The 22,210-nt window shown below is 45.0% G+C and overlaps 1 protein-coding gene across 1 annotated transcript in view; it reads left to right on the forward strand.

The window, feature by feature from the left end:
• The window catches only part of Kcnk13 (potassium two pore domain channel subfamily K member 13), a 95,379-nt gene continuing 73,169 nt past the window's right edge, over positions 1–22,210 (forward strand). Inside the window, exons 1-2 of the mRNA XM_042261037.2 lie at positions 1–286; positions 701–1,754. Of these exons, the coding sequence (XP_042116971.1) occupies positions 1,421–1,754 (334 nt within the window). The 5' untranslated portion in view covers positions 1–286; positions 701–1,420. The remainder of the gene's footprint in view (positions 287–700; positions 1,755–22,210) is intronic.

The raw sequence follows: 22,210 nt of genomic DNA on the forward strand, positions 1-22,210 counted from the left end.
ACTCCAGGGATCTGCACACCCGGGTGCCAGCGTTGTTGGCCTTCGGAGCTTCTGGCGAACGCCGGCAGAGACCAACGCAGGAGACTGGCCCTGGGGCCGAGAGGCGGGCACCAGGGTGGAGTCGCCGCGGTTGGCAGCTGCAGGGCTCCACCTGTTGCAATGTTTGAGCACGCCCCGCAGAGAAGGCAGCACTGGACACGGACCTCTGCTCCCAGCCCCACTGGGCAGGGCAGAGCCTCTTGAGAAGGGGAGCCAGGGACTATCCTGAACCTATACCACAGAACAGGTGCGTTTTGCGGGGAGAAGGGTGAGTGAGACCCGAGCGCGGCGGCGGCTCCTGCGCCTGTTGCAAATTGGGGATCTCTGGGTGGGTTCCCCAGCGGTCCGCTGGAGAACCTTGCTGCTGGCTTTGCATGCTGTAGCTAGGAGCACTGGGCGCAGAGCCCTTGACTGCGCAAGAACTACGGAGCTGAGGCAGTCAAGCCCAGGTAGAAGAGATGGAACTCTCTCGGTCGCTGTCCTTGGCCGGTTCTCCGAGAGATGGGCTGGCAGGGCCGGCACGTGGCGACCGAGAACGCTCCGTGAAGGGCCTAGAGGCCAAGAGCGCTCTGGTTAGGGGGAAGTCGAGGAAGGCTGCCTGGGAGGATGCTCCTAACTTCCTTCACAGTTCCAACCTCCCCCTCTGCTCTCCTTCCCACAGCGGTCCGCCCTCGTGCTGCCGCGGAGCCCGTGTGCCCGGCGGCGGACATCCGAGCCGGCGGCAGATCTGTCTCTTCGCACTGTCCCTGCGTCCGTGCCTGCCCCAAACCGGTTCCAGCCTCTAAGCCCGGGTGATTCAGGAGGATAGAGGCTCGGAGGGACACTGTCACCAATACGCACCGCAGATCCATCCTGAAGAGGCACAGAAGACAGCGGACACAGCTTGGAAAGCGCTGGTCCAAGGAAGCCGGACCTTGATGCTCAGTTTACCTGCCGGTTCTGTCTGAGCCCACGGCCTTTTTCTTCAGGATGAGTTCAAGTTCTCTGGAGTTTGCCTTGAAGGCGCGCCACGCCCCCTCCCCAATCTGAGCAGGATCGGGAGGCCGGGTGAGTCCCAGGCGCCCGCACCCTCGTACCGAGCCGAAGCAGACTCTGCGCCCCCGACGCTCTGATCTTCAGCCTTAAGGAGAACTCCAGGGCGGACGGGGAGGCGGCGGGGACAAAGCGGATTCGAAACCACGAGTCCAGGCGGACGTGGGGAGCTGGCGCCACAGGAACAGCCAGGGCGGCAGCCGGGGGATCCACGCCGCCTGGGGGAGCGCGCAGCGGGCATGGGCGAGCCGGCACGAGGAGCGGGCTAAGGGCCGGTAGAGCCGGATCCTCCCAGGGCGTGGGCACGAGTCCGCGGGCGGTGGCCCTCGCGGGGTTGTCTTGCAGTGCCATGGCTGGCCGCGGTTGCGGCTGTGGCCCGGGCCACATGAATGAGGACAACGCGCGCTTCCTGCTGCTCGCGGGGCTCATCGTGCTCTACCTGCTGGGCGGCGCCGCTGTATTCTCGGCGCTGGAGCTGGCGCACGAGCTGCAGGCCAAGCAGCGCTGGGAAGAGCGCCTGGCCAACTTCAGCCGCGGCCACAACCTGAGCCGGGAAGAGCTGCGAGGCTTCCTCCGTCACTACGAGGAAGCCACCAGGGCGGGCATCCGCATGGACAGCGTGCGCCCTCGCTGGGACTTCACGGGCGCCTTCTACTTCGTGGGCACTGTGGTGTCCACCATAGGTAAGCGAACCAGTTGGTCACTCGTTAACTCTCCTTCCTGGGCCCTGGCAGGACCGAGCATCTCAGCCTTGGGGTTCTCCACCTGAGCGCCCGGTGTTGCACCAAGTGAACCCTCTGAGGCTGATCAACAGGTGTGAATGGATCCCAGCTACACCTGGGAACTTATAAAATTGCCCCCAGACCCCTTACCAGACCAGAACCAGCCGCTGTTTGTTAACCAGTCTCCAGGGATTTGAACAGTTCTTAAATTGAGGAAGCGCTTCTGCAGACAGCCGGTCTGGCTTAGGAAACAGGGCTGCGTTTGTGAATTCTGTGTGTGTGGAGGGAGGAGGGCTTACACCGAGATAGAAACGAGATTGGAACGTTTACTGAGTGTTGACTGTGCACAAGCCACTGCTCGAAGGAAACCCCACGATTTCAAACTTGCAGGGAGACACTCGGAATTCCACATTGGAAAGAGGCGGAAGTGTAAAATGGAGCTCAAAGAACCAGGGTAAAGGGAAGAACCAGGGGGAAAGAGACCTTGGGTCTAGCCGGTTTGTGTGTCTATAAATGGAGTTTAGGGACTAAAAGGGTACCCAGTGCATTCTGGAGCATGACGGCTTGCATCCAGAAGTCCGTAAGCTGGCTGCGCTTGGACTAGAGGCTCGGGAGGCCTGGTTGACTGAGGAGATGGAAATGGGGGGATAAGAAGTTAGGACTTAGCTGGAGGCAGCTGAGCCCCTGAGAATTCTGAGAATGGTGTGGCAGGCTACCGTCAAGTGATACCTTAATTCCCTTGCAGAATGAGGTGGGGAATGGGAGAGTTTATGTCGTACACTCCCAGGACTGCTCACTAATGAGTCTAGTAGAGTCGTGAGCGGGTTGGAGAAAGTAACTGTAGAAGTCCTGGGGAAAGAGGCCTGTGGGGGGAGGGAGCCTCTGAAAGGCTAGCGGAGGAAAGGAAGTGGCCCAGAAGCCACCGCAGGAGCTCATGGCAGCAGCGACAGGACACGTGTGTGTGCCAGACTCTCAGCTGCCAGGGCCCCTGGGCTCTAGAAGGGCTTGCTGGTGGCACAGGTGACAGGTGAGCCACCTTGAGATGTCATGTACACATTCTGCCAGGGGAAGAGGACCCTCACACCGGAGCCACGGCCATAGTCCTCGTTAGCCAAGAAAGACCTCCCAAGATTAGCCAGGAGCCCGTAAATTCAGCTGGTCAGCAAATGGCAAGGCAGAAAAGACCCAGCCCACATGACCAGAGCCCAACAGCCATACCCAAGTGCTTTGTGCTGGATGGTCCAGCTTCTAAGTCCATATCGTTCTGTCTTTTTTTCTCAGAGGTCCACTGTTTGTCATTTAGAACGAGGAATGATTTGGGGATTTCTTTCCTCATGCCTGTGCTTAGAACATCTTTTCCCACCCAGAGCCTGTGAGGCGAGGTTCAGACTCCATCTCCAGGCACAGCAGGAGTTTCTGCTGTGCCTTAAGATGCTTTTCTGTGGGAACAATGGCAGGTGCACCTTAGAGTTCTATCTAAAGAGCAGTGCGTGGGTGTGGGGAGCAGGAGCTGGGAGCGGCCAGTGAGAGTCTGTGCCCACTCAAGGGAGGGCAAGCAGCTCATTCCTCTGAAACACACCGCCTAAGATCTCCCAGGGAAGCTCAGACTGGCCATTGGGTGAAGTCTGGGATCTCATCCGTCACTCATTTTCTACCTGGAAGTGTTCAGGGTTATGGCATCGGAGTCCTGTCCAGGACCAAGTTCTAGCTCTCACTACCCGGCATCCCAGTCCTTCCCTGTGTTCACCTGAGCCTATTGGGTCAGAATGCCTTCCTTATATTCATAGAAATTCGGGGGGGGGTTCTTTTTAAATTCTCAATTTTAGTCTGTTATCTCTTCCTTTCCACAAATACTCTATGAAGAAGTGGGTTTGGTGTGGCTATAACCCAGATAATTCTTGAGGTCCTGGGTAAAGCAGCTCTTTTCAAAGAAGACTGCTCTAATAGCCAGAGTAATGAAAAACTAAATTCAATGTTTCCTTGTCTCTTTAAGGAAACTTAAGACTGTCCTGTTACAACACAAAGGAAATGTCCCTCCTTCCTCTCTTGTGGCTCTGGGACTTCTCATCCCTAAGGTCTTCCCGGACATAAGCCTTCTGCCATTCTGTCCTTTCTGGTCCCTGCTTCCTATCTCTTTTTGATCTGTTATCAAAGTTGGCATGACCCCTCCTGGTTCTTTTAGCTTACTTTCATTTAACCCGTTACCTGGAGTCTCCAAAACACAGGACAGTCCTGTGAGGTGACCAGCATCAATCTTGTCCCCTTCAAAACACAGAAAGAAGGGAGATGATGGTTGGTACATGACTTCTTCAGCCTGTGGGAAGGACACTGCTTGGCTCAGATGCAGAAGCACCCAGGCCAGCCAATGACAAGAAGGATACCTCTCCTTTCCTCTGGCACTCTGGTCTCCCCCCCCCCCCCCCACTGTTTTCCCGTCCCCCCCCCCTCCAGCCCTGTTTCCTTCTGAATCGCCAGGCAGCTTTCTGGTGCTGTCTCTTCAGCACCCCCATTGCATCCTCCCCGCCCCCCCCCTTATCCAGAGGGCCATCTTTAGAAGCCTAATTAAGCTCTTGGGGTTCTTGGTCCTGATGTCTGATCACATCTGCTTCTCTTTTATTGATCACCTCTCCTTGGAGGATGGAGGACGGACACTGGTAGTTAGTGAGCCAGAGATCACAAGTGGCAATGAGTATAACTTGGGATGCAGGGCATTGGGGGGGGGGCAGCTGGACCCTGGAGAAAGCGGCTCCACCACAGGCATTCCTAGTCTAACTTTCCAATGCCATCATGCTGGCCAGAGAGCTATGAGGACTTGCAGTCCCCAGATGAACTTGAGTCACAGGAGAGAGAATTCTGGGCTTCCTGCCCTTGGGATGGGATGACAAGAAGCTTTTCCTGCTTTTGCAACCTCTTGATGCTGCAGGTTACCCTAATCTAGTTCAGGCAGGCAGGATTCTCCGTCACCTTGGAGGGTGACATATTACCTGTTTGTGCACACGCTTCCTCCTGAGATGGGGAGATGCATTTTCTCAGCTCTTCTGAGCATCACACTTTTTCATCCCTCAGCATTACGCCATTCTGCATTTTTTTCCCTTTATTGTGATGTCCCATGTGCCTTCTTGAGACTTATGTATGTTTCCACGAATGGGGAGTCACTTACCTATCCTCCGAGAGACTAACACATCATCTGTCTCTGTATATGTTCAACTCTTACAGAAACTCCATAGTGCCGGCTACACGCTCCTATGAAAAGCAGGGGGTCCCGAGGCACAGGGAGCTTCTGCGCTGGGTTGGAAGGTGCTCAGCTGGAGGTGTGTAGAATGGTCCCCTGTGCCTTTTCTTCCTTTTGAGGGCCTTTTTGTAGGAAGAGTTGACACCCCCCCCCCCCAGTTAGATACTGCATCCCCTTTCCTCAGTTGTGATGGTTTTTAGATGCCCTAAAATAATAAGTCATAGAGATGGTCTGGCTAGCAGACTCCAGGGAGGCCTGGGATTCACCAGTGTCCGTTAGTCCGAGGCAAGGTTGGAGTGAAACTTTCCATGTAGACCAAGACTGACACCTCCCAGCATCAAGCTTCATAGTCCTCACCAACTAAACATTCCCTGTTACCATGATGGTTGACAATGTCTGTCCACTGTCCCCAGCAGATCCCAAAGTCACTTCCTGACCTTTCCTGTTAACTCTTAGCACATTGGTACCCAGGTTTTCTGTGTCTTGGGACTTCCATTGGATTAATAACACAGTGGCATTGAGCCAGCCAACTGACCATTGAAGAACTGGTTTTCAACCTGTTCTGAGGAGTTCATGGAATACTCTATGCTATGTTGAGGTCATTCTTCAAGGCTAAGGGCTCTCTTCCTTTGTGATGGGATGATGGGAAGCTGCTCTCTCTCTCTCTCTCTCTCTCTCTCTCTCTCTCTCACACACACACACACACACACACACACACACAGAAGCAAGCATGCACGAGAGAGGGAGAGAGAGAGAGAGTAAGTTAATTGGATGAATGTTTATCTTATTCAACTACCTTCTTACTGACTTGATTTTTTGGTGTAGAAAAAAAATACTTATTTGATTGACAGGGTATTTTTCCTAATTCACATCCTTTCCTTGGCTAAGATAAACATCCTCGCCCATTCTCCATGTAGCTGTTTAACTCATTTCAAATGTTATTCAAAAAGACTTGCTTTTTAAAGGTTCTGTGAGGTTGGCGCTATAATTATGCTTTGATTTATTGCTAAAATTATCACATGGTGATCTGAGAATGTGCATGTCGTACAATTCTCTGTTTTCTTCTTTGAACATTTCTTTGTGTCCCGGAGCCCGTATATCTCCGAGCCAGGTTTCCACTTGTATTACAGATTTCTGGAGCTGGAAGGAACATGGAACCTCCCCTCCCCCACCAGCCTTTAATTCTCATAATCACACCACTGCAACAGTTTACTGTGTTTCAGGGCATATCAAGTCATGAAACTGTTTTCGCCAGTGACTCCATCACTTGAGTGACTTTGCTTATCTTCATCGGGGTTAACTTTGTTCTCCTCTTCAGGCTCTCTGTGCTAATGGCCATTTCAAACATCTAAACATGCAATTGTGTCACATGAGCAAATGCTTGTTGACTTTTAAACCATTGCTTTGGTTGTAACCACCGGTAGTTTTTTATTTAAGTAACCACTCAGCATGTTTTTGTACTTGTATTTTTAACTATCTCTGTATTTTTTCATGTGTGTGAAAATTTGGCATGTTTACCATCTGGTTCCCTCTCTGTTGTCCTCCTTCATCCTCTCCATCCCTGGTTTCTTTCTTTTTTTATTTTTTGGGGTTTTTGTTTGTTTGTTTGTTTGTTTGTTTGTTTGTCCCCCCCCCCAGACAGGGTTTCTCTGAGTAGCTTTGGTGTCTGTCCTGGAACTCACTCTGTAGACCAGGCTGGCCTCAAACTCGCAGAGATCCGCCTGCCTCTGCCTCCCCAGTGCTGGGATTAAAGGTGTGCGCCACCACCGCCCAGCTCCCTGTTTTTCTTTTCAAGGCTGATTTCTACTCTGGTAGAGGACTACTACTTCTGGTCATTCAAAGCATAATCAAGACAGAACTCAACTCCCCGAGGCCAAAAGCCATCTCTCCACCGTTCTTCACGTTTGTAAATAAAACTGAGATGCCTTTTCTGGACAGCCCAGAACCCTTTGACCTTGGGTCCAATGCCGCTACCCCCAGCTTCCAGCCTCCCAGTCATTGTCTCACAGTCTTCAGGGCACTCATTCCCAAACCTTCCAGGCATCCTCGTATCTAATAGCCGAGAGTCCATCCTTTTCTGACTTCTCCTCCTTCCTGCTCCTGAGGACCCTCCTCACCATCAGCCCTTTCCTTCCTTCTCCCCACCTCCTCTCCTTCCTCCTTCTTTTCACTGAGCTGTATTCCCAATCCTTCCTTTTCTCTTTATTTTGGGGCACAGTCTTGCTGAGTTGCTCAGGCTGCACTTGAACTAACTCTGCAGCCTGGGCTGACCTTCAGCTTGAGGTTTTCCTATCTTAGCCACCTGAGTAGCTGGGAGTATAGTCGTGTGCCACTAGGCCCAGCTAGGAGTTCCCTTCCTTCCTTCTTCCTTCCTTCCTTCCTTCCTTCCTTCCTTCCTTCCTTCCTTCCTTCCTTCCTTCCTTCCTTTCTTCCTTCTTCCTTCTTCCTTCTTCCTTCCTTCCTCCCTTTCTTCCTTTCTTCCTCCCTTCTTCCCTTTCTTCCATTCTCCCTCCCTCCCTCCCTCCCTTCCTTCCTCCCTTCCTTCCTTCCCTCTCTCCCCTCTTTCCTTCCTTTCTTAGTCTTTGAGACAGAACCTTACTCTGTAGTCCAGGCTCTTGGAACTTACTATGTGGTCCAGGCTAGCCTCAAACTCACAGCAATTATCCTGCTCTATCTCCCAAGTGCTGGGACTGCAGGCATGCACCCCCAGGCCCAGCAAGAACTTTCCTTTCTCCACAGCTCCCTCTCACCTCCAGTTCCTTCCTTGTGCCTCCACACCTGTGGGCCTCACTGGTCTTTTACTGCGCATCACTGGGTCTGTCTCGAGCTTGCTTCTGCTTTCAAGTGGGAAGGAGAGGCAAGAAAATGAGCCTTCCCGAGAGTCACTCTTCCTGTGCAGTCTGGAAATAATGCCCCGCTTAGCACCGAGTGCAGTGAGAGAGAGAGACGACAGCCTTCCTCCTGTGCGCCTGCTGCTTCTGTACCTGAGCCTGGGACCTCTGAGGTGCTAACACCCGCACTGGCACCTCGGCCTTGGGGGGGGGGTGCTACCCAGTGCCGTCCCTTCCCATTTGTAATTGGAAAGGAGAGAAAATGACAAGGAGAGCACTTCCCCGTGGTACTGGGTCGCCTGCAGGGAGAAAGTTGCTAACAGCAGTGACGGAGACACACTTTAACACAAGAAGTGCCAAGGTCCATGCCCAGAGCTGGACAACAGTTCCAGGAGGGCACCAGTCTGGCAGCATTTCATTCTCCACAGCATCACCAACACTCCCAATGTCCATCTTCTTCACTACCACAGAGAGGATGAAAGGGAATATTACTTTAGATTTGATTGGCATTCCGTAACGACAGGTAATATGGAGTAACATTTTGCTCCTTCAATGACCTTCTGTATAGTTTGTGTGTGTGTGTGTGTATTTTGAGACGGGGCTTCGCTGTGTAGTCCAGGCTAGCCATGAGCTCACAATTCTTCTGCCTCGTCTCCCATATCCTGGGGTTAGAGGTGTGGATCACCACACCTAGCCCTATGGATACTTTCTGAAAGAAGCGTCCATTCACATCCCTTGCCTGTTTTCAGTTGAGTCATCAGTTCTTTTACTAGAAACTGTTCATGTGTTACATGTGTTTTAGAGGCACAGAGCCTATAGGTGAATTGTCTTTTCTCTCACTTCATCATGTCCCTAGAAACAAAAAAGTTTTAAACTGTGCTAAAGGCTAATTCATCTATTTTTTTCTTTTAAAAATTTTTCCTTTATTATTTTTATTTTATGTGTATGAGCTTCCCCCGCCATGTCTGTGCACCACCTGCTTGCAGTGCCTGTGGAGTCCATAAGGGGGAGCTAGATATCCTCAGAAGTGGAGTAATTGGTGAGCGCTAGGAATCCAACCTGAGTCCTCTGGAAGAGCAGTCAGTGCTCTTAAGGGAACGCCATCTTTACACCCATCCCCACACACACACACCCCGCGTGGGCACGGGCGCGCGCGGGCGCGCGCGCGCACACACACGCCCCTTTTCCTTTTGTTGTGTATGCTTTTAATGTTGGATAAGAAGCCATTGTCTAACTCAAGTCATGAAGAATTGCACCTGTTTTCTTCTAGCGATTCGTAGTTTGCTCCTGCCTTCAGGTTGCTGGCCCATTCTGAGTTAATTAATACTTTCATACGGCATGAGATGTGAACATCCACGAGTGGAAGTTCAGGTGTCCCAGTAACATTTATTGGAAAGACTGCCCCCCCTACCCTCAACACAGAGAGAGAGAGAGAGAGAGAGAGAGAGAGAGAGAGAGAGAGAGAGAGAGAGAGAGAGAGAGAGAGAGAGAGAGAATTATTGTGGCACCTCTCTCAGAAATCGGTTGACCACAAATGTGAGGGTTGATTCTTGGACTGTGTTCTATTCTGTCAACGTGGAGGTCTCTCTTTACACCAGTGCCTTAGGTATGGAGGCTTTGTAGTAAGTTATAAAGTCAGGAAGGGTGAGTTCTCCAACTTGTTCTTCTTTTTCAAGACTATTCTTAGCTTTTCTTGGTTCCTTAAACATCCTTGAGAATTATGAGATCACCTTGTTCCTTTCTACAGATAAAAAAAAAAAATCTGTATTAAGTCTGTAGGCTAGTTTAGGAATATTACCTCCCATTCAGCAATGTGACATTTTCCAGTCTGTGACCATGACCTGCCTCCCTCTTTATTAGATCTTTGGTTTTTTTTTTTTAAACAGTGTTTTTTTAGTTTTCAGGGTGTGAGTTTTACACTTTCTTGGTTAATTTCTTTGCAAGTATTTTATCCTTAATAACATCCCTTTCTTAATTTCCTTTGGGCTTACTTTAATGAGCTGTATAGGAGCAGAACTGACTGGCCTTTGCATCAGTTTGGTCTCGAACCCTGTGATCTTGCTACACTCATGTATTTGTTCTATTCACATTTAGTGGTTTCCTCCAGGTCTCCTATATTGGAGATTGTAGAATTTTGAATAGATATAGTTTTAATTATCTCTTTCCAGTCTGAAAATTTTACATCTTTAATTTCATGCCTGACTAGAGTCTTGAGCACAGCATTGGACAGGAATGGTGAGAACAGACAGACATCTTACCTCAATCTGCTCTTGAGAGGAAAGCCTCTGTTTCTTACCATCGACCTATGGGTTCTAGAGCCTTCCAGGGGATGCCAGGCTTCCTTTCCACTCTATTTCATCTTGAAACCATAAAAGGAGTTGGTATTCAGTTGAACTGTTGTGATTCTTCCCTTTATGCTATGAGTATAATGTATCACATTAGCAACTTCTGAACCATCGTAGCAACAATTTTCCCACAATAAATACCACTTGTTCAGGTTGTAAAAGCCTTTTTCTATGATGGGACATTTGGTCTGCTAATACTTTATATAGGATCTTTGCATCTCTAGCCAAAGAGAGACACATTTCTTTTCTTGTGATGTATGTGTCTTATCTTGGTATCTAGATAATACTAATAGAGTGAGTTGAGAAGTATTTTTCCTATAGTTCTAGCTTCCTGAGGTCATGTGAATTCCACAGCTAGAGAATCAATGTCCAATAATTTCTAATTATTTGCCACAATAATAGCTCTCTAAGTCACATTTTAATCATGATTATAAATATATATGTAGGTACTACTCATTTTTTATGTTTAGACATGACTGTTTTTTATAACTTTATATTTTTCTTTAAAACATTTAAATACAACATATTTTATATCAACAAAACAAAAAGAAAAGAAAGGGAAAAAAGTACACACACACACACACACACACACACACACACACACACACGCACAACAAAAAACAAAAAATGGAGTCTGTTTTATGTTGACAAACTATGCCTGGGCACGGTTGGCCTGCCCTAGAGTGTGGTTGATATATCCAGTGTCGCTTCATTGGAGAAAACGGATTTTCTTTCCTTTCTCAGCAGGTACCAGTCACAAAGAGATTCTTAGTTAGAGTTGGACTTTGTGTCCACTTTCCCTTCCCAGTGCTGAGATTTTGTCTGGTTTGAACCTGTGCAGATCTTGTGCATGGTGTCATGGTCTCTGTGAGTTCATATGTGCATCAGTCCTGTTATGTCCGGAAGATGCTCTTTCCTTGGAGTCATCCACACTTCTGGGTCTTAGAATTTTTCTACCTTCTCTTCAAGATAGATCGCTGAGCCTTGAGGGAAAGGATTTGATGAAGACATCCCATTTAGGGCTAAGTGCTCCAAAGTCTCTCAGTCTTTGTACACTGTGCAGTTGTATGTCTCTGTGTTAGTTCCCATCTTCCTTATGAAGCCTCTCTGACAAGGGATGAATGGGACACCGATCTATAGATGGAGCAGTATATCTGTAGGAGGTAGTTTATTGCTGTGTTCCTTTAGCAGAAAAAATAGAAGTAGGTTTTTTTCCCTAGGCCCATGACCTATCTAGTCTCAAGTTCTTGGCTGCTTTGCCATGTGTAGGTTCCACTTCAAGGAGTGGGCCTTAGATTTAAAAAACAAACAAAAGACTGGTTGGTTACTCCCATAACGTTTGTGCCATTATTGTGCCAGCATATCGTGTAGACAGGTCTCTATTTAGGTCAAAGAGTTTATAGCTAGATAGTATCAATGATTACTTTTCTCCTTATGTAGTGTGAAAAGTACCTGTTAGCACCGTGAATGCTATCAATAGGGTGAAACTTCTAGTTGGGCACCAGCTAGATTTCTCCTTGTTTGATGACTTAAATAAGCAATGTCTTGCCAGGCGGTGGTGGCACACGCCTTTAATCCCAGCACTCAGGAGGCAGAGCCAATTGGATCTCTGTGAGTTTGAGGCCAGCCTGGTCTACAAAGCGAGATCCAGGACAGGCACCAAAACTATAACAGAGAAACCCTGTCTCCAAAAAAAAAAAAAAAAAAAAAAAAGCAATGTTTTCGGCAATATGGTCTTACCATCAGGTGATTGAGAGTAACCATAGCCTTGGCAATAGCCTATGGTGTTTGAGAAGGTTTATGGAACCCCATTAGCCATAACTCAACAAGATGTAACCCATTCGTGATACTGAAGGTTTTACTTGGTGGTATAAGATATCTAGTTGGGGCATTGTCTCCCTCATTAAATGGTGACTCCATTTAAATTCCTTTCATATATGTATATTTTTAGGAAGCTTCTACAGTTGTAGCTTTCCATATGGCTTTTCAAAAGGCCTTTATTATTAGTTGTCCTCCTCATATTCCCTCCTTTACCCCACTCTCCCTCCCTATTCAGTCCTCCTTAACACTATACTCTTATTTCCCCTTCCTTGGATGATCCCCTCCTCCTCCCTGGTCCCTTACAAGCTCCCTAAGTCTGTAGTTATCCAGGCTGAAATACACATATCTAAAGCTTAAATGCCAAAATCCACATATAAGAGAAAACCTGCAGTATTTGTCTTTAGGATCTGGGTTATCTCACTCAGGATGATTGTTTCTAGCTCCATCCACTTACCTGCAAACTTTATAATTTCATTTTTCTTAATAGCCGAACAATATTCCATTGTGCAAATGTACCACATCTTTAGTATCCATTCATTAGTTGATATACATCTAAGTTGTTTTGAATTGCTGCCTATTAATAATAGAGCATCGATGAATGTAGATTAGCAAGTGTCTCTGTAGTAAGATGTAGATTCTTTTGGGTATGTGCCTAAGCGTTTTAAAGCAGGATCTTGTGGTAGATCTATTTTCAGCCTTTTTGAGGAAGCGCCACACTGATTTCCATAGTGGCTGGACAAGTTTGCATGCTCAGCAGCAGCGAATCTGTGTTCCCTTCCTCCCTGCTAGCATGTGCTGTTGTTTTTTTACACTGATCTTGGCCATTCTTATGGGGTAAGATGAAATCTCAAAGAAGTTTTCATTTGCATTTCCCTGATGACTAAGGATATTGAACATTTTTCAGTATTTCTCAATCATTTGTATTTCATCTTTTGAGAATTCTGTGTAGCTCTATATCCCATTTTTAATTGGGTTGTTTTCTTGATGTTCAGGGTTTTTTTTTCCAGTTCTTTATATATTCTAATTGTTGTTGTTTTGGTTCTTTTGTTGCTTGTTTGTTTTTGTTGATACAGAGTTTCTCTGTGTAGCCCTGGCTGTCCTGGAACTTGCTTTATAGACCTCAAATTCACATAGATCCACCTACCTATGCCTCCCAAGTGCTGGGATTAAAGGCTTGCACCATCACTGGCTCTTTATGTATTCTAGATAATAGCCCTCTGTCAGATGTAGAATTGGTAAAGAGATTTTTTTTTCTGCTCTTTAGGCTGCTGGTTTATTCAAATGATGGTGTGCTTTGTGGTACAGAAGTTTTCAGCTTCGTGAGATCTCATTTATTAATTGTTGGTGTTAGCACCTGTGCTAACAATGTCCTGTTCAGAAAGTCCTTTCTTGTGTGTGCCAATGCGTTCAAGGCTACTCCCTGCTTTCTTTTCTGTCAGATTCAAGGTATCTGGTCTTACATTGAAGTCCTTGATTTATCTGGAGTTGAGTTTTGTGAAGGATGATAGATATGGATCTATTCTTATTCTTCTACATGAAGCCATCCAGTTGGACCAGTACCATTTGTTGAAGATGCTGTCTTTCCTCCAGTGTATATCTTTGGCTTCTTTATTTAAAAAAAAAAAAGGTGTCCATAAATGTGTAGAATTATATCTGGCTCTTTGATTCTATTCCATTGATCAATGTGTCCGTTTTATTCTAATACTATACTGTTTTTATTATAATAGCTCTTTAATACAACTTGAAATCTGGGATGGTGGTAACTCTAGCAGTTCTTTTCTTATTCAGGAATTATTCAGGATTGTTTTGACTATCCTGAGTAATTTTTGTGTTTCCATATGAAACTGAAGATTGTTTTTCAAATTTTGTAAACAAAAATTTGATGGGAATTGTATTGAATCTGTAGATTACCTTTGGTAGAATGGACATTTTCACTATAGTAATAACTACCAATTCACAAGCATGGGAAATCATTCCGTCTTCTGGTGTCTTCTCCAATTTCTTTCTTCAATGTCCTAAGTTTTTTGTTTGTTTGTTTGTTTTTAACTATACAAGTCTTTCACTTGCTTAGTTAGAGTTAATCCAAGTTGTTGTTGTTGTTGTTAGGCTGTTGTGAAAGGTACTGTTTCCTTGATTTATTTCTCAGGATATGTATCATTTATATAAAGGAAGACTAAGAATTTTTGTGTCTTAATGTTGTGTGTTAATTCTGCTACTTGGCTAAAGGTGTTTATCGGTTGCAGAAGTTTCCTGATGGAGTCTGTAGGAACTTTTATATATAAAATCATATCACCTGTAAATAAGGATACTTTGACTTCTTCTGTTCCTATGTAAATCTCTTTGATATTCCTCAGTTGTCTTACTGTTCTAGCTAAGACTTCAAGTCCTATATTAAATAAGTACGGAGAGAATGGACATCCTTGTCTTGTTCTGGTTTTAGAAGAATTTGGATTTCTCTGTATTTAAAGTGATGTTGCCAGTGGGCTTGCTGTACATTGCCTTTGTTACGTTGAGGTGTGCCCCTTGTATTCCTAGTCTCTCCAGAACTTTTACCATGAAGGATGTTGGATTTTGTCAAAGACTTTTTCTGCATCTAATGAGATGATCATATGTTCTTTGTCTTTCAGTCTGTTTATGTCATGGATTACATTTATTGATTTACATATATTAAACCATCCTTGAATCTCTGGGTTGACGCCAATTTGATCATGATACATGATCTTTTGTATGTGTTCTTGAATTCAGTTTGCTAGTATTTTATTGTGAATTTGTGCATCTGTGTTCATAAGGAATATTGGCTGTAATTTTTTTTCCTTGGGTCTTTGTATGGTTTTAGTATCAGGATAACAGTGGCTTCATAAAAAGAATTAAGCAGTGTTCCTTCAGTTTCTATTTTGTGGAACAATTTGGAAATCTGGTAGAATTCTGCACTAAATTCAACTGTTCCTGAGCTTCCTGCCCCCTAATACAAACCTTGGGTTGGGAGATTTTTTTTTAAATTACTGTTTCTATTTTACTAGAGGCTATAGGTTTGTTTAAATTTTTATTTCATTTTATTTTAACTTTTGGTGCATCATATATATCAAGAAATTCATCCATTTCTCTTAGGTTTTCAAGTTTGGTGTCATACAGCTTTTTAAAATATTTCTTTATGATTATCTCAAATTCCTCAGTTTCTGTTGTAATGTCTCCCTTTTCATTTCTAATTTATCAATTTGGATATTCTCTCTGTGTCTTTCAGTTAATTTGGCTAAAGATTTGTCTATCTTGTTGATTCAAAGAACCAACTCTTCATTTCTGTTTGTTCATTTATTTCTTTATTTGATTTCAGCTCTGAGTTTATTTCTTCCCATCTGCTCTTTTTTGGGTGTTATTTCTTCTTTTTTTTTTCTTTTTTTTATTTATTTAAAGTTTTTTTAAAAGGTTTATTTATTTATTATGTATACAGAAGAGTGTGCCAGATCTCATTACAGATGGTTGTGAGCCACCATGTGGTTGCTGGGAGCTGAACTCAGGACCTCTGGAAGAGAAGTCCGGTGCTCTTAACCTGTGAGCCATCTCTCCAGCCCTTCTTCTTGTTTTTCTAGAGCTCTCCAGTGTATTGTTATTTGTATGAGATTTCTCCAGATTTGGGTTTTTATGTTTTGTTTTGTTTTTTAATGTAGGCACTTAGTGCTGTAAACTTGCCTCTTAGAACATCATTCACTGTGTCCAGTAGGTTTGGATATGCTGTGTTTTCACTTTCATTCAATTCTTAAAGTGTTTAAATTTCCTTTTTTATTTCTGTCTGAATTTTCATTCAGTAGTGAACTGTTCAGTGTCCATGGGTTTGTGTAACTTCTGCTGTTTCTATTGTTGTTGATAGCCAGCATTTTTTAATCCATGATGGTCAGACAGGAGACAGGGTGTTATTTCAATTTTTTTGTATCTGTTGAGATGTGCTTTGCATCTTAATATGTGGTCAGTTTGGGAGAAAGTTCCATGGACTCCTGAGAACAACAGTATGTTTTTAGTGTTGGGATGGAATGTTCTTGTAGATGGCTGTTAGGTCCATCTGATTTGTGTTGTTCTTTAACTCGCACATTTCTCACTGAGTTTTTGTCTGGATGACCTCTGTTGGTGAGAATATAGTATTGAAGTCGCCACTCTCACTGTAGTGGGGTTAATATGTAGTTTAATAGTAGCAGTGTTTCTTTTATGAACTTAGGTGCCCTCGTATTGGGTACATAGATGTTTAGGATTGTAACATCCTCTTGGTGGATTTCTCCTTTAATGGGTATGTAGTGCCCTTGATTAGTACCTCTCAATTAGTTTTAGTTGGAAGTCTCTTTTTTTCAGATATTAAAAAATCTGCACATGCTTGCTTCTTGTTTCCATTTGCTTGGAATATCTTTTCCCATTCTTTAACCCTAAGGTGATGTCTATCCTTGTTGATGAGGCGTGTTCCTTTGATGCAGCAAAAAGATGGGTCCTGTTTTCTAATTCAACCTATTAGTCTGTGCCTTTAAATTGGAGAATTGAGACCATCAGTCCTCAAGAGATATTAATGAGCAACATTTATTAATTTGTGTTTTTTCTTTGTCATTGTGTATGTGTGTGTTGCCCTCATTTGACTGTTCTGGGATTATTTCTTGTGTCCTCTTGAGTACCATTAAACTTCTCTTCAGACTGAAGTTTTCCTTCTAATTGTAGAGATGGATTTTTCAGCATAAATTGCCTAAACTTGTTTTTATTGTGAAACATTTATCTTTCTCTGTCTATTGTGATGAATAGTTTTTCTGGGTATAGTAGTCTGGGCTGGTGTCTGTGGTCTCTTAGAGTTTGTAGAACATTCATCCAAGTCCTTCTGGCTTTCAAAGTCTCCATTGAAAAGTCAGGTGGACCTGTCTTTTTATATCATTTCATCTTTCTCCCTTGCAGCTTTTAATATCCTTTCTTTATTCTGTACATTTAATTCTTGATTATTATATGTCATAGGGAGTTTTATTTCTGGTCTCTCTATTTGGTGTTCTGTATGCCTCTTGAACTTTGATGAGCATCTCTTTCTCTTTAGATTTGGGGAAATTTCCTTCTATGATTCTGTTAAAAAAATATTTTTCGTGCTTTTGACCTGAGTATCTTCTCTTTCCTATAGCCCTATTGTTCATAGGTTTGGTCTTTTCATGGTGTCCCAGATTCCCTGGATGTTTTATGCCTTGAATTTTTATGTTTACACTTCCTTTGACTGAGCCATCCATTTCTTCTGCCTTGTTTTCAAGACCTGAAATTCCCGCTTTCGTGTCTTTTAATCTGTTGTTGGTGAGGCTTGCCTCTGAGATTTTGTTTGACATTCTGAGCTTTCCATTTCCAGTTTTATTTCAGTTTGGGTTTTCTTTAGTGAGCCTATTTCTTTGTTAAATTCTGCTATCATGTCTTGAATTGTTTTATTGCACTCAGCTGTTTGTGTTTTCGCAGTCTTTATTAAGTCATCTATTTGTATCTTCTTTAAGGTCTTTAAAATACTCATAATTGTTACTTTTAAGTCCTTATCTTGTACTTCAGCTAAGTTGCCTTTCTTGGGGCCTAATACAATAGGGTTGCTGGTTTCTGGAGGAGGCACATTATCTTAATTGTTCATGTTTGTGGTTTTGCCCTGGGATCTAGGCATCTTAAATGATAACATTTGAAGCGTTCCTTAGTCTAGACATTTGGTCTCATCTTTGTTGGGTGGGTGTTCCGTTCTTTGGCTGTTGTTACCTACTTTGGTTCCTAGCCAGGTATGGCAGACCCCTGGTAGAGAGCTGTTCTATTCCCAGCTAAGTGGTGGGTATGGCGCCCCTGATAGAGAGGTGTTCTGTGGCTCATCAGGGAGTCACAAAAGAATGGAGATGGCCTAGAAGAAAAGGCTGAGGATAGCTGTGAGGAATACCTAGGGGACCCTGGGTCACCAAGAGGCCTAGTCCCAAGCAAATGGGAGTAGACTGGGAGAAGGGTGTCAGGGTGAGCTCAGCAGGACTGAGGGTGAGTCTGGAGAAACTGGACTGGAAGAAGGATGAAGGTCCCCTTCTTGAATCTCAGCCTGGCATGGCAGCCGTGGGTCCCTGAGAGAGAGGTCCTGCACGTCGGCAGAGTCACAAAGGACTGGAGATTGGCTAAAAGGAAAGGCTGAAAAGGGGCTACTGGAGAGACCCTGGGTCTCCCCCAAGAGCCCGAGTCTCTAGGGTATGGAGGAGGGACTCCTGTTGGCAGGCTATAGCAGGATTAAGGGAAGTCAGAGGTACTGTTCTCTTAATGAATTTGCAAGAATCTTATTCTTGCAACCAACATGTACTGTATTCTTGCCCTTCCTTGGGAATGTAGCAAGCAATCTGTATGCACAGTCCTCCATCCTCAGGCTGAGGTTGTAGCTCAGGTGATTGAGTGCTCAAGCCCTGGGCTCAGTTCCCACCACAACATTAAACTGGGCATGGCAGCATATACTTGTAATCCCAGTACCTGTGAGGTAGAAGCAGGAAGATCAGAAGTTCAAGGTCATCCTCAACTCCACAGAGTTTAAGACTGGCCTAGGCTACGTGAAGCCTTAAAATGTTCAAAATGAATCCTTCATCCTGTGACTGAAGACTATTATTGCCCCCATTGTGTGAGAAAACTGGAGCATAGTTGTTAGGGAAGTTATCCTAAGTCACACGGCTGGTAAGTGGTGGTGCCGCGATTCAAACCGCATTCAGCCCTAATTGAAATAGAGCATGGTAGTCAGGCCCCGAGACTGCCAAAGTTCTAGTGGAAACGGACATAAACCAAGGCCCTGGTTCTTTGTCTTTTCCAACACTATATTTGCATTTGATATTATAGAAGAATTATTTTTTGAGATAGAGTCTTGCTGTGCAGCCCAGACTAGCCTTCAGACAATCTCCTGCTTTAGCTTCCCAAGTGCTGGGATCATAGGCATGTGCCATGACACCCAAGTAGGATAAAAAATGTCTGGTTATGCCACACAGGGGTTTCTCCCTTCTTGTCTCCCATAACCAGCACCCACCTCATGTCAAATATAAAGTTCTTTTAGTTCAGTTGGAATCTATTCAGGCCCTACTATGTGATCTGCTTAACTCTAGGGCTCCTTGTTTAGAGATAGGGTTCAAAGCATGTGTGACTTTGGATGGGAATATCATCCCTCTCTTCGTGGTTGCTAGCCTCTGCCCAGCTTCTAGCGTGTGTCGTTTTATCACCACTATAAATCACAGATCTGTCCCACCCACTTTACAGCTGTGTCAGGAACTTCGTCATTCAGGCTCACCACCACTTGAAGCTTATGGAAGTTATTAGACTCAGCCTGTCTCTCTGTGTCTTAACAACGAGGCACATATAATGTGATGCCTATTTGTCCCATAGTTTTGGAACTATGCCTTCGGATGGTGGCTCAGTTCATCCTGGGCTCTCATTTGCTTATAATCAAAAACCATTCTGACAGATAGGTCTGCCCTGGTTGCCCGAGGCTCTTTGTAACAGAAGTAGGAATAGAAACCTGACTGAGTTGGACTGTGTATGAAGAGGAAGAGGGAAACAGCCACGCCACCATGGCTGTGTGTGTGGTTCCTGAAGGGTGCTTATTGCCTGTAACAGTTGGAAAGGCATTGGGATGTGCCTGCTTCTCAACTGAGTCAACATACCCTTCTTTTCTGATGTTACTCCAGACTCTTGCAAAGTCTGGAGGTCACCATTAGTGTGTAAGTGGCTACATCCTTCAGAGAAGTGGGGAAATGGTGCCACTCACATGTGCTGTGACTACAGAGAACTCTCTATAGTGCAGGAGACCAAAAGGCACCCTTGGGACTTTGCCCTTCATTGTCAGCTAGTGATGGGGTCCCTCCAACCACCCCCTGTCCTATGGCTCTAGTAACACAGGCACTCTTTGTTGCAAATCCTGATTTGGGGATGTACAATTCTTCTCTGTGGTTATTTAACATTACTTCTTGTTTTATGTTTAAAATAGTAATTATAACCAACAGGCCTTAGGCCAAAGACCATTTGCATTATTTGGCTCACTGATGATAAAAAAATGACAAATATTTAAAAACTATCTCAAAGGAAAATTGAGTAAAGCTGATGCAAGCACTTGCCTGTTCTTATGGTGTAAATATTCCAAAAGTGAAGCCACTGATGGCAGATGGTAGATCGGAGAGAAACAAGCAACATCACTCTCCGGAGCCTCAGGGTTTGGGGAAAGTTGACTATGTACTAAACTTCTTTTAAAATATCAATTCCAGATCAAAAACCAGAATTCCAATTTCTCTTGGGAAAATGGGAAATCGCGCTCGCATTTGCACAATTTAGCCACTCAAGAGGGACCACGGATGCTCCCTTTGAGCAGCTTGCTGTGTCCCATGGTCCTGCCCATGGCTGAGTGGCACCTGCCATTCATCACTGTGTTTGGCGTCTTTCTTGTCTCTTGGTTTAAGTTGCAAGTTTGAGATCAAAAAAACAAGTGACCTCATCGCCTGACATTGGATCAAAAACTCAAGTAAGGGTTGCCCAGTGAGCCTCCCACATGATATCGTTTCTAATTGCTTCCAGTTTAACCATAGGGCAGCCAGGGTTCTCCTGGTAAGATGCGTGGAGATTTTGCTCCACTCTGGTTGATTTCCTTCTGGTCATCCAAATCAGTAGGCACAAGTGCTTTTTCTACTTAGGGTATTTAATTAATGAGACTCATCCAGAAAATCGTGCACTCTGTGGCAGGCTAAAGATTTCCCTATAGGGAAATTAAGACCCACGGACTGGAAGGAGTGAAAGTGACAAGTTCAGGGGAAGCTCAGATCAGTCATTAAGGCTGCATCAAGTCCTGTACAGTGAGCAGATGACAGATCACGGCAGAAGGAAAACAGCATCTCTGACGTCTCCTTGGACAGTGTCCATGTTGATTTTGGAAGATGCTCCAGTGTCTGGGAGGAAGACTGATCTCTAGCCTGAACTGTAGAATGCCCAGAGATGTCAACATCATGCAGGGATGGACCATGAATATCAGCATCATTCTTGATGAGTACTGAGGGATCCATAAGGTACTAGACTTTTAGATGGCCTATTCTTAATGAGGTGGAATACTTCCATAGAAGATCTGGAGATGAGAGGTTTGGAACAGGGTCTGTTGGTATGTGTGGGGACTCCCCAGGATGCTGGAAGAGCTGGGCTGCATCTCCCTATCACCAGTGACAGTAGGACTTCTCCAGTGAATCTTTTCCTTTGATAGTCAGAGAATACAGTAATGGGATCACAGTGGTTGCTCAGCTGAACTACAACAAGCAAAGCAAATGTGAGGTCCCTTTTCTTAATAACAAAGCTGAGTCTATGTCTTCTCATCAACCAGAGGAAGCATCAGAGTAGAGAGGGTTGATTACCTTGCTTCCTTTTCCTGCTTCTTAACCAGTGTCTCGTCTCAAATCAACTGATTAGACTTACCCACCCACCTCCCTTTGTGCGTGCTCCATGGCACTACGAGAGGCAGCCAACACCTGAGGACGAAATGCTTCATCACTAAGGACTTTTTGTGGGGGAGGGTTTGCAGTTTGTCTAGAAATTTGTACATTTTTTAACCTACCCATTTTAGAGAAAGCCCTTAAATGAATCATGTGTTACCTCATGCCCTCAACCTTAAAGCCCTTAGGATGTTTGGGGCTCCTCATTATGCACAGGGAAGTATGTGTGTGAGAGGCAGAGGAATGTGATCACTATGTGTTACCATAGAGGAACAACCGTGGTCAGCATTATTTGTCCCCACATTGATCTCTGGTCTCTAGAGTCCTTCCTTTTCTCAGATGTCCCTTTACACTCAGACCAAGGGGACATCTCAAGGTCTCCTAGGAAACGTTTCAGAAGTGGTAACTGTCTGGGCTTTTTGATTGGAGCATTTGATCAGTAGGTCTTCAGTAGGGCTTTGGTAGCTCTATCTAAAACAAATACTAAGGGGATGATGAGATGGCAAAGTGGTTAAAACAGTGGTCTGGCAAGAATGTGGACCAGAGTTAGGATTCCCCAGAACCCGTGTGTGTGTGTGTGTGTGTGTGTGTGTGTGTGTGTGTGTGTGTGTGTGTGTACTGCTGAGTGGACATAATGGCCCACGTCTAATTCTAGTCAAGGAAAGTAGAGACAAGGGATCCTCAGAGCAAGCTGGCTAGCTAGACTAACCATATCAATGAGCTCTGGGTTTGATTGAGA

Source organism: Peromyscus maniculatus, chromosome 14 (assembly GCF_049852395.1).
Source record: "Peromyscus maniculatus bairdii isolate BWxNUB_F1_BW_parent chromosome 14, HU_Pman_BW_mat_3.1, whole genome shotgun sequence".
Classification (NCBI taxonomy): Eukaryota; Metazoa; Chordata; class Mammalia; order Rodentia; family Cricetidae; genus Peromyscus; species Peromyscus maniculatus.